General features: G+C 36.1%; 5 protein-coding genes and 1 long non-coding RNA gene across 7 annotated transcripts; 3 read left to right on the top strand and 3 right to left on the bottom strand.

The window, feature by feature from the left end:
- Positions 1 to 1,379: 1,379 nt before the first annotated feature.
- LOC105272414 (uncharacterized) lies at positions 1,380 to 7,202 on the bottom strand. Of its 2 annotated transcripts, none has more exons than XM_011314529.1 (6): positions 6,924 to 7,202; positions 5,793 to 6,590; positions 5,572 to 5,695; positions 5,188 to 5,338; positions 4,015 to 4,940; positions 1,380 to 2,791 (listed from the first exon to the last, which is right to left on the bottom strand). In XM_011314529.1, exons 1-6 carry the CDS (start codon positions 7,183 to 7,185, stop codon positions 1,498 to 1,500), a joined length of 3,555 nt encoding a protein of 1,184 aa, XP_011312831.1. In that variant the 5' UTR covers positions 7,186 to 7,202; the 3' UTR covers positions 1,380 to 1,497. The 2 variants fall into 2 exon arrangements, with proteins under 2 accessions (XP_011312831.1, XP_011312832.1); XM_011314530.1 differs by having other exon boundaries at positions 5,188 to 5,335.
- Positions 7,203 to 7,470: 268 nt separating this feature from the next.
- Positions 7,471 to 9,777, top strand: LOC105272415 (probable methylmalonate-semialdehyde dehydrogenase [acylating], mitochondrial). The gene is made up of 4 exons (XM_011314531.1): positions 7,471 to 7,595; positions 7,801 to 8,946; positions 9,104 to 9,382; positions 9,539 to 9,777. The coding sequence occupies exons 1-4, from the start codon at positions 7,563 to 7,565 to the stop codon at positions 9,638 to 9,640; spliced, it is 1,560 nt and encodes a 519-aa protein (XP_011312833.1). The 5' UTR covers positions 7,471 to 7,562; the 3' UTR covers positions 9,641 to 9,777.
- A 334-nt stretch (positions 9,778 to 10,111) lies between these two features.
- On the bottom strand, positions 10,112 to 17,030 carry PCB (Pyruvate carboxylase). Its single transcript, XM_011314528.1, has 4 exons — positions 16,932 to 17,030; positions 12,516 to 14,268; positions 11,944 to 12,411; positions 10,112 to 11,813 (listed from the first exon to the last, which is right to left on the bottom strand). Exons 2-4 carry the CDS (start codon positions 14,110 to 14,112, stop codon positions 10,342 to 10,344), a joined length of 3,537 nt encoding a protein of 1,178 aa, XP_011312830.1. The 5' UTR covers positions 14,113 to 14,268; positions 16,932 to 17,030; the 3' UTR covers positions 10,112 to 10,341.
- Positions 17,031 to 17,355: 325 nt separating this feature from the next.
- On the top strand, positions 17,356 to 20,731 carry LOC105272412 (uncharacterized). The gene is made up of 2 exons (XR_892760.1): positions 17,356 to 17,438; positions 17,778 to 20,731. It is a non-coding gene; the product is annotated as an uncharacterized lncRNA (long non-coding RNA).
- Positions 20,732 to 20,885: 154 nt separating this feature from the next.
- On the bottom strand, positions 20,886 to 22,265 carry eca (eclair). Its single transcript, XM_011314527.1, has 4 exons — positions 21,989 to 22,265; positions 21,668 to 21,888; positions 21,439 to 21,585; positions 20,886 to 21,367 (listed from the first exon to the last, which is right to left on the bottom strand). Exons 1-4 carry the CDS (start codon positions 22,113 to 22,115, stop codon positions 21,218 to 21,220), a joined length of 645 nt encoding a protein of 214 aa, XP_011312829.1. The 5' UTR covers positions 22,116 to 22,265; the 3' UTR covers positions 20,886 to 21,217.
- A 77-nt stretch (positions 22,266 to 22,342) lies between these two features.
- On the top strand, positions 22,343 to 23,622 carry Ddrgk1 (DDRGK domain containing 1). Its single transcript, XM_011314526.1, has 2 exons — positions 22,343 to 22,526; positions 22,729 to 23,622. Exons 1-2 carry the CDS (start codon positions 22,439 to 22,441, stop codon positions 23,523 to 23,525), a joined length of 885 nt encoding a protein of 294 aa, XP_011312828.1. The 5' UTR covers positions 22,343 to 22,438; the 3' UTR covers positions 23,526 to 23,622.
- The last annotated feature ends 418 nt before the right edge of the window (positions 23,623 to 24,040 follow it).

Here is a 24,040-nt window from a genome sequence, read left to right as displayed (position 1 = left end):
GTGAATAGCTCCTCGATGTTCATGTTACCCTGATACTTTTTCAAAAATTTCGAATTTTTCAATTGCGGTGAATACCTACCTAAAGAAAAAATTGGCATTATTTAAAAAAAAAAATGAATGACGGCGGGATCGAACCCGGGCCGTCGGCGTGGTAGACAAGCACGTTACCGCTAGGACAACGAGCTTATTTAAAAATATAAATTCATTAGTGGTATATATTCAATACATTGAATAATTTTTTCCATTGAAATTCCACAAGTTGTGGTTTCCCCCTTCCGTACGTGCTACAGTCGGCTAAATTTCAGTTAAACAAATGAAAAACAAAGAATAGCTCGAAAATGTATACTCAACCGATTGAGAATCCCCGAAAACGTCGAAATTTTCTGACCCCCGGCAATCTTTTTTCCAGCGATTTCTTTTTTGTTAACAAGTTCACAAATAATCATAATATGTCACACAATCATTCCTAAATTTTAGAAAAAAATTAAAATTGAGTGACTTTTTGAATGAGCGCCGACGCCAATTGATTGTTTCAAAAATTTATTTAATTATACAATTCATATACAATTAAATGTATTGCTTCTGCGCATTGTGCAATTATTATATTTAAAGAAAAAATCTTGAACAATAGACTAAACTATTTGTTTATCGTTTATCTTATATATTATATTAATAGGTACAATAAAGAATGAAAGGGAATATATGTGCGAGTGTTCATGGATATTCTTAATCTACTACTAAATTCCGATATTTCACATTATTCACTCAAAACCATCCAATTTTTTAATGTCATTATGCAGAATTCATTGGATCATTGGATTTTACAATTTTTCATCAGTACAAAATATACTTTTCAATTTGTAATTCAACACTTATATTTCATGTTGTCGAACATCGTATTTGGATTCAGTGCATACCGATAAAATCAACAGTAAAATAATGAAATAACAAATAGAAGGTGAGAAGATTTCATTTGGAGAAGATTTCATGAATCTTCGAATCTCCAAACACCTAGAAGAAAACGCCAGGAAATTTTTTTCTCAAAAATTAATCTCGCCTAAAAAAAATATCTCGATGCATTTTGTTGACGACATAATTATGATAAATGAAAGGTAAACTTCTTCAGTATATCTACATTAACTCTTAAATTTAGGAGAAATTATGAAATGTTAGTTTTTACAAGTAATCCCCGTGCAAATACGTATGAAATTTCAATTTCTACCAACTCAAGCTAAAAAACAGTTTTTTCAATAAATGCATGAATTAACGAAAATATTTTTTTCTTTATGTCAAATGGTGTTAGCGCGTCAATGAATTAGTAAAGATTTAAGTTATAAAATGTCAATACAAACAGAGAAAATTGAATAAAAATGTATTGATTAGTTTTGTCCTATGGTTATTCCACAGAATTATTTTTATTTTGCATAAAATTAATCAATTTTCTCAATTAATTCACGAAATTGAGATACTCGTGAAATCCTTCTAACCAAAAAATAATTACTGTAATGTAGTATCTGATATACTCTGACTCCAAGTTGCATGGAAGGGAATCTTCAGTATTTCCACTCTGGTTTTCGGTAGTGCAGTAAGTAACAGTTTTTGAAGCTGAGGAACAGGGAGAACCTCAACTTGTGGATTTGTTAAGTTTGATTGTTTCTCTTCTTTTTGTGCCTCATGTTCTTCTTCAACATCTTCAATGAACTTCAAACATGGAACCGGTTTGAGCACTGGAATAGAATCTCCCGACACTTGCTTATTCATCTGATTGCACTGATCAACAAAGAGATCAGTAACTCTCAATAATTCTAGCGTAACTCCCCATACGAAGTGCGTGAGATTATCAGTCAACTCAGTGACTCCTCCTAGAACCATATTATTTGAAGTGGCCGACTGCGAAATATACGTAGGAATAATCAGTAGCCTCTTAATATTTTTACAATTAGCCAGACACTTATCAAAACCATTTTTCACATCAAAATTCACCAATTCAAGCTGATGTAGTTTCTGTAATTTGGAGACGCCTTCCAAAATATCGAAAGTACAGCAGGATCCCTGCCCCTTTTCCAATCTCAATTTCTCCAAGTTAATCAGCTTCAAAAGTACATCAGTCCCAAACTTTTCAGGAAAATCCGAGCACTCTCCAAGTTCCAGAGTCTCCAGGCTAGTTAAAGCCCCTAGAACATTAATTTTTTTTTTTCCAAGCTCCTTGACTGACGTGAGATTAAGATGTGTTAGCTGTTTAAGCTCCTCCAAAGGTGAAAGATCTTCTTGAATTGACATTCCACTGATTGCTTTAAGTCTCAATTCCTTCAGATGCTTGGAATTACCTAGAGACTCAATATTAAGTGAATCGCATTTAACAGCCATTGCACTAAGTACCTCTAATTGAGGACAACACTTGAATATCTCTTCCACAACAGCCGCTGGACATCGGCACAGTTCTAAAATCATCAGACTTGGAACTTTCGGTAGGATGGAGATAAATTTGTTCCAAGTGCTATCAGACACGCCTGCTGTTAACGTCTTCCTCAAATCCAAATGCTGGGTTCCATGACGCTTCAAACATGCTCCCAAACCATCCCAATCTGCTACCTGACTATTCTTCATTCTCACTGTCTTCCAAAGTACTGGATGTGCTGCCAAGTCTCTCCACATCCTGCAGACTCTTCCAGCGCGGAGAAGCTCCTGAACCGTAAGGTATTGAAAAGTGCGCCATAATGCGTGATATCCTGCACATACTGATACCATGAAATTTTGCTTGGAGTCCACCTCCATTGGAGGAATTTTTTTTCTGAAAAATAAAAATTTGAAAGAAAAATTTTATATATTATTTTCCAATTTTAACGGCGTGCTCTCAGAGGAATGAACATTTTTTAATCTACAGCAGGAACATTTGAACATTAAAATTAAATCAACCCAGAATTAATTGAAATTAAGTTGAAGTTGAGAGAATTTATCTCTGCCAATTGGAAGTTATCGACGATTAAAAAGTGTTCACATTCCTTTAACCATGCATTACTCCCCCTTTTTCAGGACTTTTTTTTTCTCTTGTTCATTATGATGGAACATTTACTAGGAATTGTCTTATGAGAGATGGAGAGGAGGAAAGTGGAAAGAGAGGATCTTGAGGTGGGAAACGCATAGATTTAATTGTGTTTATGATCTTTTTTTTTTCTTTAATGAAAAAAAATCTCTTTTTTTTCTATTCTGGCTCGAACATGCCTTTATATCTGTAAATATAGAAAAGTAAAATTAAATTAGATTCTCCTGAAAGATAATAGATACTCAGGATTTCCATTCTAGTTGAAATGGATTAAGGCCCAATTGCATCAACTGTAGTAACTTGCATTAACAAAATTTTTGGAGACCGACCAATTAGCCCATCAAATTAATAATAAATCAATCTGGTGCTGAGATTAAAATAGTTGATAAAGTTTGATGCAACCAGCCCCTAAATAAAATTATATATATCTCTCTTGATTCATATGTGCATTATTCGAAAGTTGAGCCAGGGTCCAATTACTTATTTATCAATATAACCCAATGCAAATTTAAAATGAGAAAGAAGTAAATTGAGGATAGAATATATTATTTAAGAACATAGTATAGACTAATGATTGGCATATATGATCAAGTTTTTCATCGAGCTTCACTTGTCCCGGAGAATAATCAATCAAATCAAATCAATCAACTTTCCATCATATATGCACGCATTTTCTTAACCACCTGATAAATAGAATTTTAATTAGCCATCGAGGCAAAAGTATAGTTTTTTAATACACCTGCACACTAAATTCACGTAGAAGATTGCTCCCAAAATCGGAAAAGCAGGAGTTTCCGCCCGAGGGCCTTTCCCGCGCTCATCCGGGAGCAACGTGCAAATTTTCCGTGCAGATGTGTTGAAATATACTATTTTCCATCAAGAGAAATAATTTCGGAGCCCTCCCTTTAACTTTAACCAAATATTTCGCTTAAAAATCAATGAAAAATTTTATACAACATATATGCACTTACATAGTGCTGCTGACACATGTTCCGTTTAAATTGTCAATCTCTTCTTTTCTCTGATTCTCAGGAGACGGACGTGCAGCATCCATGAACTCGTGAATTTTTTCATTACTTTCCACTGTCACCCCTCTCCCTTCAGCAATATCACTTTCCATTTCAATTTCATTAGTTCCAACAAAAACAGACTCAATTGCTGGTACATGTGAACTGTCAACTGACTCAATCTCCAAATGTTTATCCAGTTCAATGGCCTCTATATCCATGTGTACTTCCATCGTTTGCACAGCAGGTTCAATTCCACTACTAGTTTTCACTTGATTATAATGAATTATTTCCTCTTTGCTGGGTAAATTATTTAAAGACATTTCTACCTCAAGTCCCTCAGCATCTTTTAGATTTATTTCGTTCTCCTTATCTTGAATACGTCTCACATCCAATTGAGAGATTCTTTGAGTACTACTTGAGTTCTCTGTGCATGAATTTGTATGAACCAAAGAGTTTCCTCGAATGAAATCTCTCTGAGTTTCGAACGATCGATTGGGTCTGATCGGGATCGCTGGTTGCACAGCCATATCATTATTTTTAGGAACAACAATGTAACGTTTTTCTCCCATTTTGACAATATTTTGGGCAGGTTTAAGCTTGAATCGATCATGACTATGAAGAAAATCTTTTCCGGGGGTACTAAACCAAGGACTCAGTGAAGTGTTAATTTTGTCGATTACTGGAGAAACTTCTGATGATATTGATATGGAGGTTTTGTGTTTCAAGGATCCTTCAACATCTGATTTTGATGATTGTTGAGGCTTTAAAGGGAGGAGCTTCGATCTTACGTTGTGAGAGCCTAACATGCTTATTGGTATTAACGCAGGTGGCATTATCAGTGATGATTGCTGGGGGCGTTCATTTGGTTCAAGCTCCATTTGACAATTCTGAAGTGGAATGAAGTGATTTTATTCAGAATATTTTCATATGATTTAGATGAGGTATGGAAGGGTAAAATGGTATGAGTTAAGTTAAAATACTTTGATCATCTGAAGATTTTATATTGAAAATAGTTGTGAACCAAATTCAAAGAAGATCAATCATCATTTGATAATTACACAAATAGCCCTTTTCACCTCAACCATTTTACCACCTCTTCAACAGCACTTGATAAATTTTCTTTATGAATAATACCTTGCAGATGTATTCCTCTTTGGATGAGACAGTTTTACCACCCATACACTCCGGATGATATAAACAAAGACAAATACGACACTGGAGACTTGGTATGAGACCCATGCTCATTGAACATCGAATACTGCAGGGCTCCTGGACTTTAGCTCTGCTGGACATGCGTTAGCCAGGGAATGGAGAAGGATAACAAAAGTAAAAACAATTGACTTTTCTTTCCTTTAACAGAGGACGGGACGGGCTTGAAATGGAGGTGAGGAATTGATCAATTTAGGAAAGTCAAAATTTTCCATATCCAAATGGGTAGATGTTTGACAAATTATTTTCTTTGAACGAATGTTCCTAAATAGGAATCAAATAGTTTAATTCAGTAGGTATACTACTCACTTCAATATCCTTTTATTTTTAGAAGATGTCACTTTTTCAACAACTGCTTGATTCCTTCTTGCTGCATTGAGAGGATTCCATTGGGCAGGCCGCAATTCTGTTTCGTTCGGTCCTTTTACTTCCTCTATAATTTTAATTAAATTATTAAAATTTTATAATGGCTAGTAAACCAAATAATATATATCTAAGCCAAATATGGAAGCAATTGAAGGAACCCTTACTCTTTTGAGTCCCTCGTTTCCCAAGAACTTTAATCTTGAGCCCTGTAGAAGTCGTTGTCTTGGAAGATGAACCTTTAACAATTTTAGATGGAGATGGAGGTGGTGGCGGTGGGGGTGGCGGTGGTGGTGGCGGTGGCGGTGGCGGTGGCGGTGGTGGTGTTGTTGCTTTCTTAGCCGAAGACGAACGTTTAGTCGGGTTTTTTCCTGCAAGAATGACATGACCACCTGTCGACTCTGATCGAAGTCTCTTGGCGTCCCTGATAACTTCTAAAGAGGGATCGTCAACACCAATTGGTTCTTTATAGAACGTAAAGTTGTCCAATGTCAGTTCCTTGGTTGTTAGACATTCTGCAACTTCGCGGAGGCTTTTAACTTTCTTCCCCTTAGGAGAGTAATAATAAATGTCTGCTGATCGTTTTGGAGTAGTGTCAAATCCACCCTTGTAAATCATTTCACGTTTCCAACCAAATTTAAAAGGTTCTTTATACAGGGAATTCGACATATCAATGTTTCGACTGTCACTCAGTACTCCCTCACTCTCCACATTGTTTGGAAAATGAGAAGGATTTATCTCTATTGTTACATCTCTCTCGGAATCTTTTTCATTTTTATCATTAAGCTTTTCTTCAGAAATTATCGATATACTTTTATTGTAATCAGTGATAGATTTCTCGACACCTTCTGTAGCTAATTTCAACTCAACAATCTTTTGAACTCCTTTCGAAGGCGCACGTCGCCGTTTTATAGCATTGTACACCTCCTCCTCCTCCTCCTCCTTCTCTTCCGCCTCTGCTTCAACTGTCATACAGGAATGATCAAATTTTAAAAATTGGTTATGCACATAAATATGTTTTATCAATAAGATCAATGACTTCTTAAGGGCACGCAATAATAAGTTAAGAAAAAAACGTTGTGAACTAAACATTTTCATTGAGATGAAATTCAATAAAAGGAACAAACATTTTTTTTTCGTGAAATTTTTCATAGTTCTCCTCGTTTCAACATTACTTATCACAGTTCAATATAATTCTCATGATTTGATGCTTTTACCGTACCCTGTCATTGGCGCATCAACATGTTCTTCACCATAACCAACATAAATATCTTTAACCTGAATTACCAAACTCTCACCTATAAGCTTATGAAGAATTTGCAATTCTGTCTCGATGATGATTGTACTTTCGGATGAAAAACCAAAAAAATCTCTAGATTCATCCTCATAAATGCCATCAGGCTCTAAAAGAATCCGCTTGACACCCTTGGCCTTAGGCTTGGCGTCTGTTTCAATACTGCTTGTTGAATTTGACTTGGATTTACGCATTCTTCTTTTCAGAAATGCTTCAGGTTTCTTCTCAACACTCTTCTCCTCACCATTAATTTCATCGTCATCCATTTTCACAATACTTTATAGTTTTTCACGTTCAGAATTGCTCTCTATCGTCAACTCTGTGCCCACCTAGACCACTATAAATTTTAGGTTAGATTCTACACGCGCCAGTTGGATTAGCAGGCCAGTCATCACACCACCTCAGGACTATAGCACGTCTACCTATGTACTAGCCAGAGATTATAGTGGAGATTATGCAGCGCTGATGACACGACGACGTGTATTCAACATAAATTATTTATCAAATGAATTAGCCCTCTGGTGGATGTTTCAGTGATTTTTCAAGATGATTTTCAATGATTAGCTGATTATTCTCAGTTATTTGTCTTGGAGACTTTGACCTAAGCGGTGGAAAGTAGAATAGAATTCAATCGCATTCCAATATGGTTCTGCTTGGACGGGTTATGAAAATCGAGGTACGACACATCTTCACTTTTTATGCCAATATACATTTGTTTTTTCTGGCCACGCGTAAACTCAAAATTAAAAAATTATCTCACTTTTTTAGTAATTAAAAAATTAATCAATTGAAATGATCTTTTAAATATATAATTTGAATTATGACGAACAATTAAAGCTTAATGACCATATCTGCCTTCTTGTTTGTTTTCTCATTTTTAGATGCTTTTGCAGAGATCTTATGCCAGCGCAGTTCCCACTGTAAAAATGTATTTAAATGGCCAGTTTATAGAATCCAACGCAACAGAGTACACTGATGTCCATGATCCAGCCACGAATCAATTAATTGCTCGCACTCCAAAGTCAACGAAAGAGGAAATGGAAGAAGCAGTGGCTAGTGCTAAAAAGGCTTACGAGAAATGGCAGCATACTAGCGTTATTACAAGGCAGACATTGATGTTGAAGTATCAGGCACTTATCCGCGAACATTTTAAAGAAATAGCTTCAAATTTAGTGAAAGAAAATGGAAAAACCATGTCCGATGCTGAGGGAGACGTTCTACGTGGACTGCAGGTAGTTGATGCCTGTATAGCAATTCCGACTCTTCAGATGGGTGAATCAACTCCGAACGTGGCGACAGACATGGATATTATATCTTACCGGATTCCCTTGGGTATCACTGCGTCAATTGCACCGTTCAACTTTCCAGCTATGATACCGCTTTGGTCATTCCCCATATCTGTTGCGTGTGGAAATACAACAATTTTAAAACCTTCTGAGAGAGTTCCAGGTGCCTCTATGATCTTGGCTGAGTTGTTCACCAAAGCCGGAGCCCCGCCAGGTCTTCTCAATGTTATCCACGGACAACATGAGGCTGTGGATTTCATCTGTGAACATCCAAATATCAAGGCGGTATCTTTCGTTGGGTCTGATGCAGCTGGGAGGCACATTTATGAGAAGGCATCAGCTAATGGAAAGCGTGTCCAATGTAATATGGCTGCTAAAAATCACTGCGTAGTAATGCCGGATGCTAATAAAAACAAAACAATCTCTCAAATTGTTGGGGCAGCGTTTGGGGCTGCCGGTCAACGCTGTATGGCTCTCTCAGTGGCAGTCTTCGTTGGAAAATCCAAGCAATGGATTCCGGAAATCGTCGAGGCTGCCAAAAAACTCAAGGTGAATGCTGGACACATCATAGATGCTGATCTAGGTCCGGTGATTTCGCCACAATCCAAACGGAGAATTCTCGAACTTGTTGAGTCTGGAATTCGTGAAGGTGCCAAAATAGATCTTGATGGACGCGGAATTATTGTACCCGGCTATGAAAATGGAAATTTCGTTGGACCCACTCTATTATCTGGAGTTCAGGTTAATTACTCGTTTTTATAAAAAAATCTATTCGGATTTGAGAATTGATTCCAATTGTATGTGAACAAATTTCATAATTCTTCCATAAGTCATTCGATAATTCCACACCATATACAATAATTAGAGATTAATTTCTCATGTGATTTATACGGTTTAGGCTCACATGAAATGTTACACTGAGGAGATATTTGGCCCTGTCCTACTATGCATGTTTGTTGAAACTTTGGATGATGCTATCAACCTTATAAACAAAAATCCTTACGGTAATGGAACTGCCATATTCACAACGAATGGAGCAACAGCAAGGAGCTACGTTCATAAAATTGAAGCAGGTCAAGTAGGCATCAACGTACCTATACCAGTTCCTCTGCCAATGTTTAGCTTTACAGGAAACAAAGGCTCATTCCTCGGAGATAACCACTTTTATGGAAAATACGTAAGAAATTCAGAATCCTTTTTAAAATCTTTAGATCAATTTGGTCGCTACTCAGTTTTTTCATTTGTTTTTAAACCTTCGTGTTGGTACTACAAACGAATTTTCGTGAAATTGCCTCTACAACTTGTCCATAATTTGCTTGATTTTTTATTTCAGGGAATTAACTTCCATACACAGACAAAGACTGTTACCCAATTGTGGAGAGCTCTCGATGCCACAGACATCGCATCATCAACAACAATGCCAACAATGCTATGAAAATAAAGATAAAATCGTTTTATACTATTTTCAACTATTTTCAAATAAATGTGTGGAAAGCAATATAAAGATTATAGGTGTGATAATGACCAATCGACTTCCACAATGTTGTAAATAAACAAATAATTAAAAATGTATACAGTAATGTAAATTATTCAATAATGCCAAATTTTTTAATAATTGGACCACTAATCAACACAGTTGGGGAACTTTTTCGGTCAAAAAGCTGGAAGTTCGAAACTGCGTCGGAGCCTTTGTGTTACTGTAAATTCACTCACATGTCTCTGCCGTTGACTCCAATATGAATTTTATGAAGAGAACCAATTGTTGTGGTATAAATAATCTTTAATAAAAAAATTTACAAATTTTCAGAGAGTTTTCGGGTTTTAAGAAACTCGATTTATTGCGCGGCGCGATATGGGTGAAATTGATTTTCCATGATCTTACTATAAGATATCACTAGACCTTCTGTTTAACATTTTTCGTATCGGGTTTTTTTTTTTTTTTTTTTTCCATAATTATTAACACGTATTAGAACTATCATAACAATGTCAGTAATCACATTTTTCCCGTATTCTCAAAACCATTAATAAAAAAAAAACCTAATAATATAATGGGTATACAGAATTAAAGAGGAACTGAAAATGTGAAATTTTTCCCGGAGTCGCCGTAAGGCGTCGAACAACATGGGAAGACTTCATCTACTCCATTGTAAGAAGAAGATCATCTCCCTCAATCTTTGTTCCTTGAGCAACATCGAGACACTTGATTTTCCCTGCTTTTGGCGCCTGTACTACCATTTCCATTTTCATGGCTGAAATAACAACAAGAGCAGTACCCTTCTCTACCGAGTCTCCAGGTTTCACCCTAATATCAATAACGGTGCCTGGCATTGGTGCTCCAACTTGATTTTTATTAGATTTGTCTGCTTTTGGATGTACATGCAGCTCTTTAACTGCTTCTTTATCCTTAATGAACACTGATCTTAGCTGCCCATTCATCTCAAAGAAAACTTCCCTTTCTCCATTAGGAGTAAGATCTTCTGCCATTGCCAGAGTCTTAATTCCCAGTGTTTTTCCTTTTTCAATAGTAATATCAAACTCCTCTCCCACTTTAGGGCCGGTGAGGAATATTCTGGTTTCTAATTTATCAACAGGTCCAAACTGTTCTCTGAAGGACAAATAATTATCAGTTACCTCAGGATAAAGTGCAGCAGACATGACATCCTTCTCACTAATTGTCGGATGAGTCTCCCGTAATTTCTTCTCCAATTTTCCAAAATCCAAAGGTGCAAGGCTTTTTCCAGGTCTGCCTTTAACCCTCGGCATATCCTTAAGCACATTGGATCTTAATGGTTCAGGAAATCCCCCATGTGGCTCACCTATTGCTCCTTGAAGAAATTCCACTACTGATTTGGGAAAGGATAATTCCTCTGATTTGTCAAGCACATCCTTTGAAGTCAATTTGTTCTGCACCATAAACTGGGCAAAATCTCCGACAACTTTTGAACTTGGAGTCACCTTAATAATATCACCAAGGAGAATATTTGCTTCGCGATAGGCTTTTTTAACGTCCTCGAAAAATTCGCCAAGTCCGAGGGAGTAAGCCTGAAATTGCAGGTTGGTGTATTGGCCACCGGGTATTTCATTGATATAAACATCTGCATTCCCTGATTTCATAGTAGTAGTACATTCAAAGGGGGCATAGAGAGTTCGTGTCTGTTCCCAGTAAGCAGAATATGCGGAAACATCTCGAAGTTGAATTTTTGTATCGTTATCTGTATCCTGAAGAGAGGCTACAACTGATCCCATTGACGGTTGACTGGTCATCCCTGACATACTATCTACCGCTACATCGACAATATCTGCTCCCGCTCGAGCACACTCCAACATAGCTGCGACTCCAGCACCTGCTGTGTCGTGTGTGTGAATGTGAATGGGAATGTCCGGGTGACGTTGGCGAATGGCATCAATTAAGAGTGATGCTGCTTTTGGTTTTAGGAGGCCTGCCATATCTTTTATAGAAAGTACGTGAGTTCCTGCTTTAACAAGCTCATCTGCAAGATTTATATAGTATTTCAAATCATATTTGGTGCGCAAGGGGTCGGACACATCGCCTGTATAGGAGATAGCGGCTTCGACGACTCCCCCGGCTTTTCCAGCTGCCTCCATACCTGTTTTTCCAGTGATAAATTAATAATCAATCATTTTGGACCGTTGAACAATTTTTTAAATGTAACATATCTTCATCGTTTTTCTTAATTATTCATTATTAATTATCATTAATTGGAAAAAAAAACTTACCTAAGATTAAATTAGGAAGATAATTGAGTGAATCAAACACCCTGAAAATGTCCATTCCGCATTGCACCGAGAGATCACAAAATTTGTACACAACATTATCGGGATAATTAGTGTAGCCCACAGCATTAGCACCCCTCAGAAGCATCTGGAATGGAATATTAGGAATTGCTTTTCTCATATCAATCAATCTTTCCCAAGGGCATTCATGTAGGAACCTCAGGGCAACGTCGAAAGTGGCACCTCCCCAATTTTCAAGTGCATAAAGATTGGAAAATTTGTGAGCAACGTAAGGTGAAATATTGAGGAGATCATGGGAGCGAACTCGAGTGGCGAGAAGTGACTGATGAGCATCTCTAAAAGTTGTGTCCATGAGGAGGAGTCCTTTATGCTGGCGAACCGCTTTGGCAAAACCCTCTGGGCCCCTTTCTAATAAAATTTGTTTGAGACCTGGCGGTGGCTGTAACCGATCTACAACAGTGTAACGTAATGTTAAAATAAAAAAAAAAATGCTCAGAATTTGATAATGATTATAGATGAGTTGAGAAGATTAAGAATAAAAATTCATAATTTACCAGTAGGTATTTCTGGAATATGCGGTTTGATCTCCGCCGGTTTTAATTGGGTCGCAAGCGGTGTACTCGGTCCATTAACCAAGACAGTGCCCAAATAATTTAAAAGTTTCTGCGCCCGATTCTGACTGGGGAAAAACTTGAATAACTGAGGATTCTCATCAATAAAATAAGTATCTACATTTCCATTTAAGAATTTTTGATTTTCCAATACATTCAGTAAAAATGGAATATTGGTTTTAACCCCTCTGACCCTGAATTCTCTCAGAGCCCGATTCATTTTTGCACAGGACGACTGAAGATCGGCGGCATGAGCAATAACTTTCACTAATAATGAATCATAATAAGGTGAAATGATTGCACCAGCAAAAGCAGAAGCACTATCCAACCGAATCCCCATTCCTTCACCGGATCTGAACACTTCAATTCTTCCAGTATCGGGCTGGAAGTTTCTCGCTGGATCCTCAGTAGTCACCCTACATTGAATCGCATAGCCTTGAGGAGAAATTTTTTCTTGGGTCATGCCTAGCTCAGGAAGAGTCATTCCTTCTGCAATTCTAATCTGCGATTGAACTAAATCAATTCCTGTGATCTCCTCAGTAACTGTATGTTCCACTTGCAACCGTGCATTCACTTCAATGAAATAGAAATTGCCATTCTCATCGACCAAAAATTCAACAGTTCCCGCATTCGAATATCCCACGTGCCGTGCCAATTTCACAGCATATTCAGTCATTTTTTCCCTAGTTTTGGAGTCCAATCGAGGCGCTGGAGCGATTTCCACAACTTTCTGGTGTCTTCGTTGAACAGAGCAGTCTCTTTCGTAAAGATGTATGACATTTCCTGCATTATCTCCCAAAAGCTGAACCTCAATGTGCCTTGGTCGTTCGATGAATTTCTCGATAAACATCGCACCATTACCAAAAGCTGCTTGAGCTTCTGAAGATGCTCGCTCAAACATCTCTTTAACTTCTTCCATTTGTCTAACTACACGCATTCCCCTGCCACCACCTCCGTAAGCTGCTTTAAATATAACGGGAAGACCGTGTTTTTGACAGAAAGACATTGCTTCATCTGAAGTTGTTACAGGGCCGTCTGTTCCAGGAACAATTGGAACCCCTGCTGCAATGGCTGCCATTCTAGCTGCCACTTTGTCTCCCATTTGTTGGACGACATGGGGACTGGGACCGATGAATCGGATTCCAGCATCGACAACTGCTTTCGCAAAGTCAGATCTTTCGGAAAGAAAACCATAGCCAGGGTGAATAGCATCCACACCATTTTCTTTCGCAACTTGTATAATCTCTGGAAAATTTAGGTAGGCTTGAACAGGTGGAAGGCCTCGACCTACTAAATAACCCTCATCTGCTTTTTGTCGGTGCATTTGCATTTTGTCTTGTTCAGAGTAAATTGCCACTGAACGAATTCCGAGTTCTGTGCACGCTCGAAAAACTCTTATAGCAATCTCACCTCGGTTAGCAACTAAAACGCTACGAATAGGTTTGTATTGAACATCAGTGCCGAAGTTATAGCTGAGCGTTCTGAGAACTGAACGCTGGCAGCCTAGTGCCCACCGAGCTCTATGTGCTGAGTAGTACATTTTAATGATTCTGTAATTTTGACTGAATATGAAGTAACTCAGTAAGATGTCATCAGAGTCAGCTAACTTTTTTTTTTCATCAAATGATTTTGGCCGGTTTTGTTGTCACAGTTGTGACAGTCGCAATTAGCAGGCTCTTTTCTCAACTGGATTTTTCTGGAACAAGCACCAATAGAGACAGATAATTCAAGGCTTGTCTATGATTTTCACGAGAATGATAAAAAAAAAAGTCGCGGAGTTATAGTGAGCTAAACTCGCAAATCGGTATTTGGGTCTCGTGATAGTGATGAACTGATCTCAAATTCTCGTCATGTAGCTTTAGATGGGAAAATTCGATTGGTAAATAGAGATTTGAGAAAGGAAAACCATATGAATGTGCACCCAAAGAAAATGAGGAGAGCTTACAGAATGTTTTACAAGAGTGACATTTAAAAAGGCTAATAAACAAACGGCTGACTAGATTCAAACAGACAACTCCAATGCTGACAACACGCAGCCCAATCGGATGATATTTCATATGAAGCTGCAACACCAGGGGGTGTATTCCAGCTAGATCAACGCAACTGATGCTCATATTGCCAGCGGCAACAAGGGGCCTTCAGTTTTCGCCTTCAGGCCAGGCGTTTTCAAGTGTGAACAGCAGATGTTGGAGAAGTTGGAAACTCAACTATTCCCTTCAACTATCTTTCACCAATTCCAAAATTTCCCTCATGCTCCCTTTGCTTCATTCCTTCAAAAATACAATCTTATCTCCAGATTCCATCTATATCAGATCCGGGGGGTAAACCACTATGCTCAATCGATGAAGTTCGACCGGCCCAAGTGCGGTGTTATAAAGTATTCATGTAAGATCCTTCCCCGTGTTACTTGGCTTTACCCGATGTTGATGTGGATGTAGCTTGATTTTCAGGACTGACAATTAAAATCCATTTACAGTTTGGCACGTAGTGAGCGCATTTTTAATAGTATGAACTTGTATATATATATATTTTTTTTTTTAATCAAGCATTTTCTAGAATTTTTATATAAGAAAATATTGAATCAATAGTTTAACTCACCTCTCTATACCAAAATTCCAAGTATGAGTTCATAAACCGCATTTTTTTTTTTTTTTTTTTCACTTACAATCGTTGAACTCATTATCTCAGTGATAATACAATTTAACCTAAGTAATTTTCTTTGACAATTCGGGAGGCGATAAATATTTCATGTCGAGCAGTAATTGCATGCTACCAGCAAGCTTGGGTAGCATTATCCAGTTCAATAATAGAATCATTATAATTAATAATACCATCAGCAATTTCGTTCAATCGTTGCGAATGCAGTAGTGAGTCATAGCTGTGACAATTCATAGCTGTTGTCTGCTTTTTTGCATGTTTCGATTCTACATGTTTCCAATCGATGGAAAATTTGCGTAAATGTAAATGTGAAGAATGGAAAGGATATAGTGTGGAGAGATATTGAAAAATATGTACTAATTGCCTCGTACTCGAATAATTCACGGACCATTCAAAAATTAAAAAAATGAAACAATATAAAAGGGAATCGCATTGCGTAATTTGAGCAAAACTTGGACTTTGATCAACTCTACGGTGAAATGTGATGATTCATGGAGAGAAGTCCATATTTGCTCAAAAAAGTGTTGTCCTTGTTTTATAAAAAAAATAAACGAATTTTTATTGCAATTGCCAATGTATTTGTATAATGTAGTTCCCTTTATCGATTGAGACATAAACCAACTAAAAAATCTATTAAATAACATAAGCGCTTTACGCTGCGATTTTTTTTAATAGTTAAACAAAGTGAACACTGACTTATTTTATTTTTATTTTTCAAAATTCAATGAAAAACTTGAACAAGAATTTCATGTTGCTCCATTCCCTCATTTCCTCGTATCTTCCCCACAGTGAAATTCTTCTTAATCATGCTTTCATTGCGAAGGCAAATCACTCAAATGAGAAGTGCTAAAATAATATTCCTTTTAGGTGGAGACATCACAGTAATAATCTCTGTTCTATGCTTTAGCATTATCCATAATGGAATAAATAAAATATTTCAAATTTGCAGACTGCATGTATGACGCATTTTACCGAATTATTATTATTTAATTATAAATTAATATAACAAACCTATTATAATATATATATACATTATAAGTTGAATAAAAATCAAAACGTTTGAAATAATTTTGCTGGCTTTTCTGTGCGAATTTGAATTGTCGGACAAGGAATTGATTTGGGAATTGTAAAAAATTGCTAGAACCATACAAGAATGGTAGTTGAGAAACATCTTGAAATAACCAATTTTATTATCAAATATATGGTGAAAAAAAAAAAAAAATGGAAAGTCAATCAGAAATATCACTACAACTGGTGATTATTTTTCTTCATTCTAGATCGCATGTAATTGTAATAAGTAGGTTATGACCTTGGTAATAAAGGAAATTATATAATTTTCTTGCTTTCATTCAAATTTGCCAGATAAACAAATGTCGAAGTAAATTTTCATTATAACTATGACATACAGTTATATTCTTACAGTTTACCACCTTTAATTATTACGTGTAGATTCTGAATGTAAATAACTTGGTATATCAATGTATCAATGTAATTGTCACCAGATAATTCAAAGTTCGACAAATTCATTTTTCAACAGAAGGAATAAAACTTTGATGCAAAAAATAATATAATAACAGCATGATGGTAGAGTTTTTTATTCTAGTAATTTGAGAAGTTGTCCAATTTATTTGAATGGTATGTCAATGGCTGCAGGTATTTTGAATGGCGGGTGAGGAATAATAATTATTATATCATACTTACGCGGCCTTTCACCAGAGTGTGAAGTAGTCCAGAGACAGTCTGACTGAAGTCTAAACTGTATTAAATCCCTTCTGGTACATGCATTCGACCTCTACAGAAATAATGAAAAAATATATCAGTTGACTTGCGTATTACTCGGTGGTTACATACACGGTATGCACGGAAAAAAAATATACGTGAATCAAGTAGCCTAGTGTATTCAATTTTCAATGGAAATATCGATTAAATATTGATTTTTCCACCATTCTAGTATCTATTATGAATACATTACACGAATAGATAATATAAAGAAGCTTATCTTTAATGATAACACTCAGGCTTTAATAAATATATAATGACTGAAGAATTTCGAACGCTTCGGGGTTAAAAACGACCGGATACTGGATTGTCTATTGCATTGTAAATCCTCACCAGATCCGCAGTTTAAAAAATAGCTTTTGTTCACTACAACAATGCACAAAGTGAAGTACATTGTTAGCCAAAAGCTTCTAACATTTGGAAACACAGGTATTCATTGATATCAATTAGGGACCGGTTGGATTATCTGGAAAAGATAATTTACTCCAAAATTGGGATTCCTCCTAATTACTCTGGCAATTAATCGTTTTTTTTTTTTCAATAATTGTTAGCTAGCGTTCTAGTGGTTGTCAACGACTTGAACGCTAGCTAACAATTATCGGAAAAAACAATTAATTGGCGGAGAAATTAGGAATCCCAATTTTGGAGTAAATCATCTTTCCGAGATACTCCATTCGGCCCTTAATTTAAACATTATCAAAAATTTACTTTTGCTGATTTGCAATGATTTTTTTTGTCTCTCGGCCTAACCTAACTCGTTTCTGCCAGTCTTGGGCCTGGTCAGCACTCGGCTAGCTGGGCTTCGTGACCAGAAACAATGTATGTCGTATGGCCTGCAGAGTATTTTTTCGATGAATTTATTCATAATGTGCCGAAGGCCTGCTTATCTCATAAGTTACTATTATACTGTAAATAGTAGCGGTTGGGCCGAAATATTCTCTATTATCCTGTTCTCCTTCTTATTTCACAATAGCAGGTGTTAGATATAACACATTAACATCTCTATTGGAAGAAAGTTAATTATTATATATTCGAATTATGTGAAAATTAGCAGGGGATTGCGAATAGTGTGGAAAATTTTACGCAGCTATACATTGGTATGTTGAGTCTCTTTTAGAATCATTAACTGGACGTTTCTAATCAGCGGCATCATTTAGTACAAGGCATAAGATTTCATCCGTTAATGTATTGAAAATTATCCTCTTAAATTTAGCACTGTTTGCTTGATTAAATCGCTTTAATTTCAATTACTTCCAAAGGATTATCTGACAACGAATCCATTATGTTGAATTCTTCACAATGCATTCGAAGGTGTAATTCGAGGTAGGAATTGAGCATGGAAATATAGCTTTTGTTGTCAAATTCTTAATTTCTACAAGTAATTGGATGAATACGACTGTGGTTTCACAATATCCACTTGAAAATCCATTTAATATGGAATCCATTTAATGGTTTCTGATCAGGGACCAAATAACATGGAGTAAATTTGGACCATGGCTTATGAATATGACTAGCGCTCTTTTTGGCGCTCTTTTTTGAATCTGCCAAGTTATAATTCTGAAAATCATTTCGTAGGCGATATTTAATGCAATTACTCTTTGGGAGCATGCTTTGATGCTTCGATTTATAATTTGAGCACAGGAAATTAAAAAATGTCTGTAATTTGGTGTGCTGCTGCTGATTTCAGCTTGAAATTTATTCGCTTCAACGAATAATTTTTTCTGCTATAACTAATATTCATTTGGTTTTAATAATGCAAATATATTCACTTACCTGAGACTAGGACAATATGGATTTAGTTTAATCTATTGAAATCTCAAATTATCAATATTTACAGAAATAGTTCCGCTGTTTCTCCTGCAATTTACAATCACCGCGGAATTCTATTTCTCTATTTATCTATTTTGTTAATCATCATGTCTGAAAACACACTGCGAAACGGCGAAACTCATTGAAATTTTTGTTTTTATGGCTTTCACAAGATGAACCGATGGTATCTGGATGTTTGGTTGGCTCGATGTGGCACAGCCGAATTATTTATTCACATCAGCTATGCCGACATCTTGCCTGCTAGCCATCCAGTGTAGATAAATATCAGGTGTGCAGTTATAATATGAGCGCATTGGTTTTATCTAAATTCAAAACAACCCCAAATGCAAAGACTTGGTCGATGGATGTTGATTTATAAAATGTAAAGTCTGAACACGTTGAAATGTCTGAAAGCACTGGGGAGCGTGGAGGTCTGAATTGGTAAGATGTGCAGCACTGCTAGTGCTGCAGTGTGGGCCCTAAGCTATCTACCAAAAGGAGGGAGAACCCGACCATCTATGCTGCTCACAACGATTGGCTCGTATTCCCTACCTCTCCCGATTCACTATTATACATGGTGATGAAAATTCGGGTTTTCTTTATTGATTCTTGTATTAGATATCCTCGAAATATCATTGAATTATTCGACAGAATCCTGTATGAATCCACTTTTAATATTTTCCCTCATATTATTTCCTAATTTCATTATCTGAATATTCCGAAAAATTTCTCGCTATATAAGGATATATAATTTTATTCCATAGCAACAGAAAATCGTTTTGAAAACTAAAATTCCAAGTGCACATAATATTCCATTTTCCATGTGATATCAATGAAAAACGTATTGTTCGGCGAAGATGATTTTGCCAATAAATTATAATGAAATATTATTATTGACGGATCATTCAGATCAGATGTCACATTAGAAATAGTATTTTAGAATATACTAGGATAAAGTATAAAATATACTCGATTGAATTAGATACTGTTTTCCATGCAAGGGGTTTTAATATGGTAGTATAAAATCCCATCGAAATGATTTGATTATTGATTGAATCGATCTATTATATATTATATTATATATTTTCTTCGCATTTATAATGTAGATAACAAGAGTAATATAAAACTATGAAAACATTTTAAAGTTGGATTTGCTTTTACAATTCCACGTAATTGCTTATATATTGAAGTTTATACATTTTTAGCAATTTATTGAGAATTGAATATGAATGAAAAATATTGAACACTGTCAAGCTGGCATAATTATTTACCTGTGTGGAGAAAGGTGCATTCGGGTAGCACGCACACTTTTCGTGACTTCCGCTTGCGTCTTTCATCAAAGTCAACCGGATATGGCCGAGAAGTTAAAGAATCCCTTGTAAAAATTTATGGTATTGCATATAGTCAAATGATTTGTATTTTTTAACCTGATCTTATAGCTATCACTATGTATTATAGGATATAATATAATATTACTCTAACAATATGTGATTATTTTCATACGTGTCATTTCATTTCATATTTTATATATAAAATTATTAAATGGAAACATTTACAAAAATTTTTTTTCCATCAACTGTATTTCATATTATAAGGCATTGATGTTTTTTGCTTTTCTGGACATTGGCATTAAAGGTAATATTTACAGACATATTTATTATTAATTCCAAACACGTTTAACATCTGGGTTTCTGTGAATTGGCGAGCTGTGGTGGGCCTTATGATGTTTTATACGCCCATTATAATCATTTTATGAAAATACGCCTTATTATAAAAAACAAATAAAAAAACACACTACATTATTTATTACTACATTATTTAGTCAGATTGGATCAATCTATCAATGATTGACAGTGATGAAAATGATTATACATCTATCTACAAATCAAAATAAAAAATTATCTTTCGATAATCACAACATTCCCCCTTTCCTCAAAGTATTATTTTTTTCAATTTCCATAATCATTCTCCAAGAGCGTCTGCGCATTGTCAATAGGTGTGTCAGAAATTTCACTATGCATTTATCGTGTTTTCAAGAATGAAAAGGAACAGTGTAAATCATTAAAGTTTTCATCAACTAAATGTTTATTCAATTCAAAAATTAAAGAAGAACATAATAATAGCTGTACAGAATGTGTGTCAATATTTTTGCCTGAACAGACGCATTTATTTTGATATTTAATTCAGAAAATGATCAAATTTTATCAACTTGATTAAATTTTTTCAGTGGCTACAGAGTAGCCACTTTCAGAGAGGATTATGGTTAGACTGATTTTCTACAAATGTATGCGTAATCAATGGCCATACGCGATTCAATTCCATTACGCTCTATCATTCTATTTGAGAATTTGCCAAATTTATCTCAATAAAAAAATATGAATCGCACATGATGATTGATTTTATACGAGTTTTTTTGCTTCGAAGAAGCTCTTCAAGTGTCGCATTTGCCAGGTCCCCATGGCTAGGAGAATTACCGTCTGAGTAACTGACCACCATAATACTCGGCGATTTGTGCTCTCTGATGTTTGTCTGAACCGTTCTTCTCGATACTAACATGAAAAAGAAAAACATAAATATACAATACTTCGATGCGCGAGTTCCATCAATTGAATATAATCACCCTTTGATAATTCTGCTCTTTAGTAATTTGCTCAACTTGATCTAATAGCTGACGAATTCTCAATTGGAGTTTTGATAATTTCTCTTTTTGCGCCAAGTTTGCATAATCAATGGTGTGATCACCGACTTGAATATCTAAATGGACTCTCTGAAATTCGAAAGTAAAAAAAAGAATTATATAAATTCATATTTGAAAATAACCGGAAATGAACTTGTAAAAAAAAGCTTACCAATTGTGTGCCACTGAACCAAGCAGTGCTATTGGAGTACAGACAAATAACATGTTCTCCAGGAGTGTGCGAAGTGAAAGAAATTTTTCCTTCCGAGCTATAGACTCGGGATAAAATAGTTTTGTCATCTGGATCGCGAACTTCAACATGCATACCTATGCCAGGGCTGCTTGGCATGAACCCACCACTCCTGGGATCGAACAGTTCCACCTTGTAGTTGACTAACATACCAAAAATCATAATCATCCATCAACCGTTATTACTGTTATTAGAATTTACTCATCTGTTTGCCGGAGGATATAAAATCAACAGAATAATTACCTAAAACAGTAGTTTCATCTGGAATTTCTTCTATAAAACACTTTCGTTCGGTTTCTCCAATGTGAAAATACAATCCAGATGCGCACTGCACTACAACAAATATCAATAATCCCGTGTACTTAATCATTTTTCCTCTATTTAATAATTATCAAATTTTTAACTATTTTTAGATATTTATTATGGCGAATGAATATTGAACTGATGACAATGTGGTGGAAAATAGGTGGGCACAGGACACAGCAGAATTAAACCACCGGGGACACACGTCATCTATGGGAGTAAAGTAAAGCGAGAAGTGAGCAACGGTACTGTATTTGGTGCGGCCCTTGAGTGTGAAGTATGTGGCGAAACGTGGAACGTACAGGGGCATACCAACCCATTAACATTGTAATCAACAAAAAAAACTCATGTCTATTGCAACTGATTAAGATTATAACAATAAATCCTATAATGGATATTGCTGTGCTTGTGTCTATTGCTGTAGCTATTGTGACTTTAATTCTGTTGTTTCTCACTTTGGTTTCACGCAAAAAATTTGGTAGGTTCATTATCTCAAGACAATTAATTTATTCATGAAAAAATTCTTAATTTATTCCCTTTTTTTCATAACGCAAATCGATTTCAATTAGACAATAATTGTATTTAACCTACACAATCTTCCATTACATTATCTATTCCATCTTGTATTTTTTATGAAATTATATGTATTGTATATATATAATATATATAATGGCTCTCAGTGAAGAATGGAGTTGAGATCGAAGCAACAGTACGAGGACAAGCACGAGAACAGGGTGTACGTCGAGCAGCTGGTATACGCAATGCTAGACGGAGGATGCAGGCTCGATGGCGTCGAGAATCCGACCAAGAGGTGAATGATGCATCAGAGGAAGATGAAAACATGGTACCCATTGAGACAGTTGGATTTCCAGAAGGTAAATTGGGTGCTAAGAAGAGAGCAAAGCTTGAAGCCAAAGCTGAAAAAAAACAGCAGCGAGAGGCTCTGGAGAAAGAGAGGGAGGAGAGAAAGAAACGAGAGCAACAAGCTCAAGTGGAATCTGATAAGCTACGAGAAAAGGAGAAGTTGGAAGAACTGGCACGTGATGAGGTTGAGAAAAAAGTCAGGGCGGAGAGAGAAAGACTTGAACATGAAGAATATTTTAAAATGAAAGAAGCTTTTAAAATTGAAGAGGAGGGTTATGATGTTAGTGAGGAGGAGGACCATAAAAATCATCTCGAAAATTTCATTGATTATTTAAAATCTAATAAAGTTGTTATCTTGGAAGACCTTGCCGGGCATTTTAACATGAAGACCCAAAGTGTTATCGATAGAATTAGGCACCTACAGGACAATGGTCGACTTACTGGTGTTGTTGATGATCGGGGAAAGTTCATCTACATCTCCCAAGAGGAATTGGAAAGTGTTGCCAAGTTCATCAAGCAGCGGGGACGGGTTAGTATCACTGAACTTGCTGAAAACTCAAACGGACTCATTAATCTCAATTCAGAACAGAAAATATCTGCGGGTGCTACTTGATTGCAGCTGCCATTCTATTGAGTTCAACAGCTGATGATTTCAATTTATATTATATTAATCAATTTTTGTATTAATAAACGATTTGTACAAAGAATAATTCTCATGTTTAATGCAATCATTATTGTTCTCATTATGAATCGCCGGCCGCTCCGTAACTCAGATCCGTTCACCTTTTCCTGGAATTTTCATTATTGCGTGAATGGTGAATTTTTTTTGCAAATTTTTCAAGGGGAAAGTTTTTAAAAAATGAAAAAATCAAAAATCACGCCCCGAGGGCTAACTCATCCTCATTACGAATCGCCGGTCTCTCCGTAACTCCGATCCGTTCACTTTTTCCTGGAATTTCCATTATTGCGTGAATGGTGAATTTTTGAAAAAATTTTCCCAGCGCCATTTGCTCAAAAAATGAAAAATTTTCAAAAAAAATTCACCATTCACGCAATAATGAAAATTCCAGGAAAAGGTGAACGGATCTGAGTTACGGAGGCCCCCGCGATTCATAATAAGCGTGAGTT

Source organism: Fopius arisanus, unplaced genomic scaffold (assembly GCF_000806365.1).
Source record: "Fopius arisanus strain USDA-PBARC FA_bdor unplaced genomic scaffold, ASM80636v1 scaffold00173, whole genome shotgun sequence".
NCBI lineage: Eukaryota > Metazoa > Arthropoda > Insecta > Hymenoptera > Braconidae > Fopius > Fopius arisanus.
The sequence above is the reverse complement of the archived record's forward strand: the minus strand, read 5'-3'. Positions and strand labels throughout refer to the sequence as shown.

Coding starts and splice junctions, on each gene's coding strand:
- Ddrgk1 (XM_011314526.1), top strand. CDS start 22,439: ATGGATATTGCTGTGCTTGTGTCTATTGCTGTAGCTATTGTGACTTTA. Junction 22,527..22,728: donor GGTTTCACGCAAAAAATTTG/GTAGGTTCATTA, acceptor AATGGCTCTCAG/TGAAGAATGGAGTTGAGATC.
- PCB (XM_011314528.1), bottom strand. CDS start 14,112: ATGTACTACTCAGCACATAGAGCTCGGTGGGCACTAGGCTGCCAGCGT. Junction 12,412..12,515: donor TATTCCAGAAATACCTACTG/GTAAATTATGAA, acceptor ACACTGTTGTAG/ATCGGTTACAGCCACCGCCA. Junction 11,814..11,943: donor TCTTCCTAATTTAATCTTAG/GTAAGTTTTTTT, acceptor CTGGAAAAACAG/GTATGGAGGCAGCTGGAAAA.
- LOC105272414 (XM_011314529.1), bottom strand. CDS start 7,185: ATGGATGACGATGAAATTAATGGTGAGGAGAAGAGTGTTGAGAAGAAA. Junction 6,591..6,923: donor AATTCTTCATAAGCTTATAG/GTGAGAGTTTGG, acceptor CCTGTATGACAG/TTGAAGCAGAGGCGGAAGAG. Junction 5,339..5,571: donor AAAAATAAAAGGATATTGAA/GTGAGTAGTATA, acceptor ACGCATGTCCAG/CAGAGCTAAAGTCCAGGAGC.
- eca (XM_011314527.1), bottom strand. CDS start 22,115: ATGATTAAGTACACGGGATTATTGATATTTGTTGTAGTGCAGTGCGCA. Junction 21,889..21,988: donor AGATGAAACTACTGTTTTAG/GTAATTATTCTG, acceptor TTGGTATGTTAG/TCAACTACAAGGTGGAACTG. Junction 21,368..21,438: donor AAGAGCAGAATTATCAAAGG/GTGATTATATTC, acceptor TTTTCATGTTAG/TATCGAGAAGAACGGTTCAG.
- LOC105272415 (XM_011314531.1), top strand. CDS start 7,563: ATGGTTCTGCTTGGACGGGTTATGAAAATCGAG. Junction 8,947..9,103: donor CTCTATTATCTGGAGTTCAG/GTTAATTACTCG, acceptor TATACGGTTTAG/GCTCACATGAAATGTTACAC. Junction 9,383..9,538: donor ACCACTTTTATGGAAAATAC/GTAAGAAATTCA, acceptor TTTTTATTTCAG/GGAATTAACTTCCATACACA.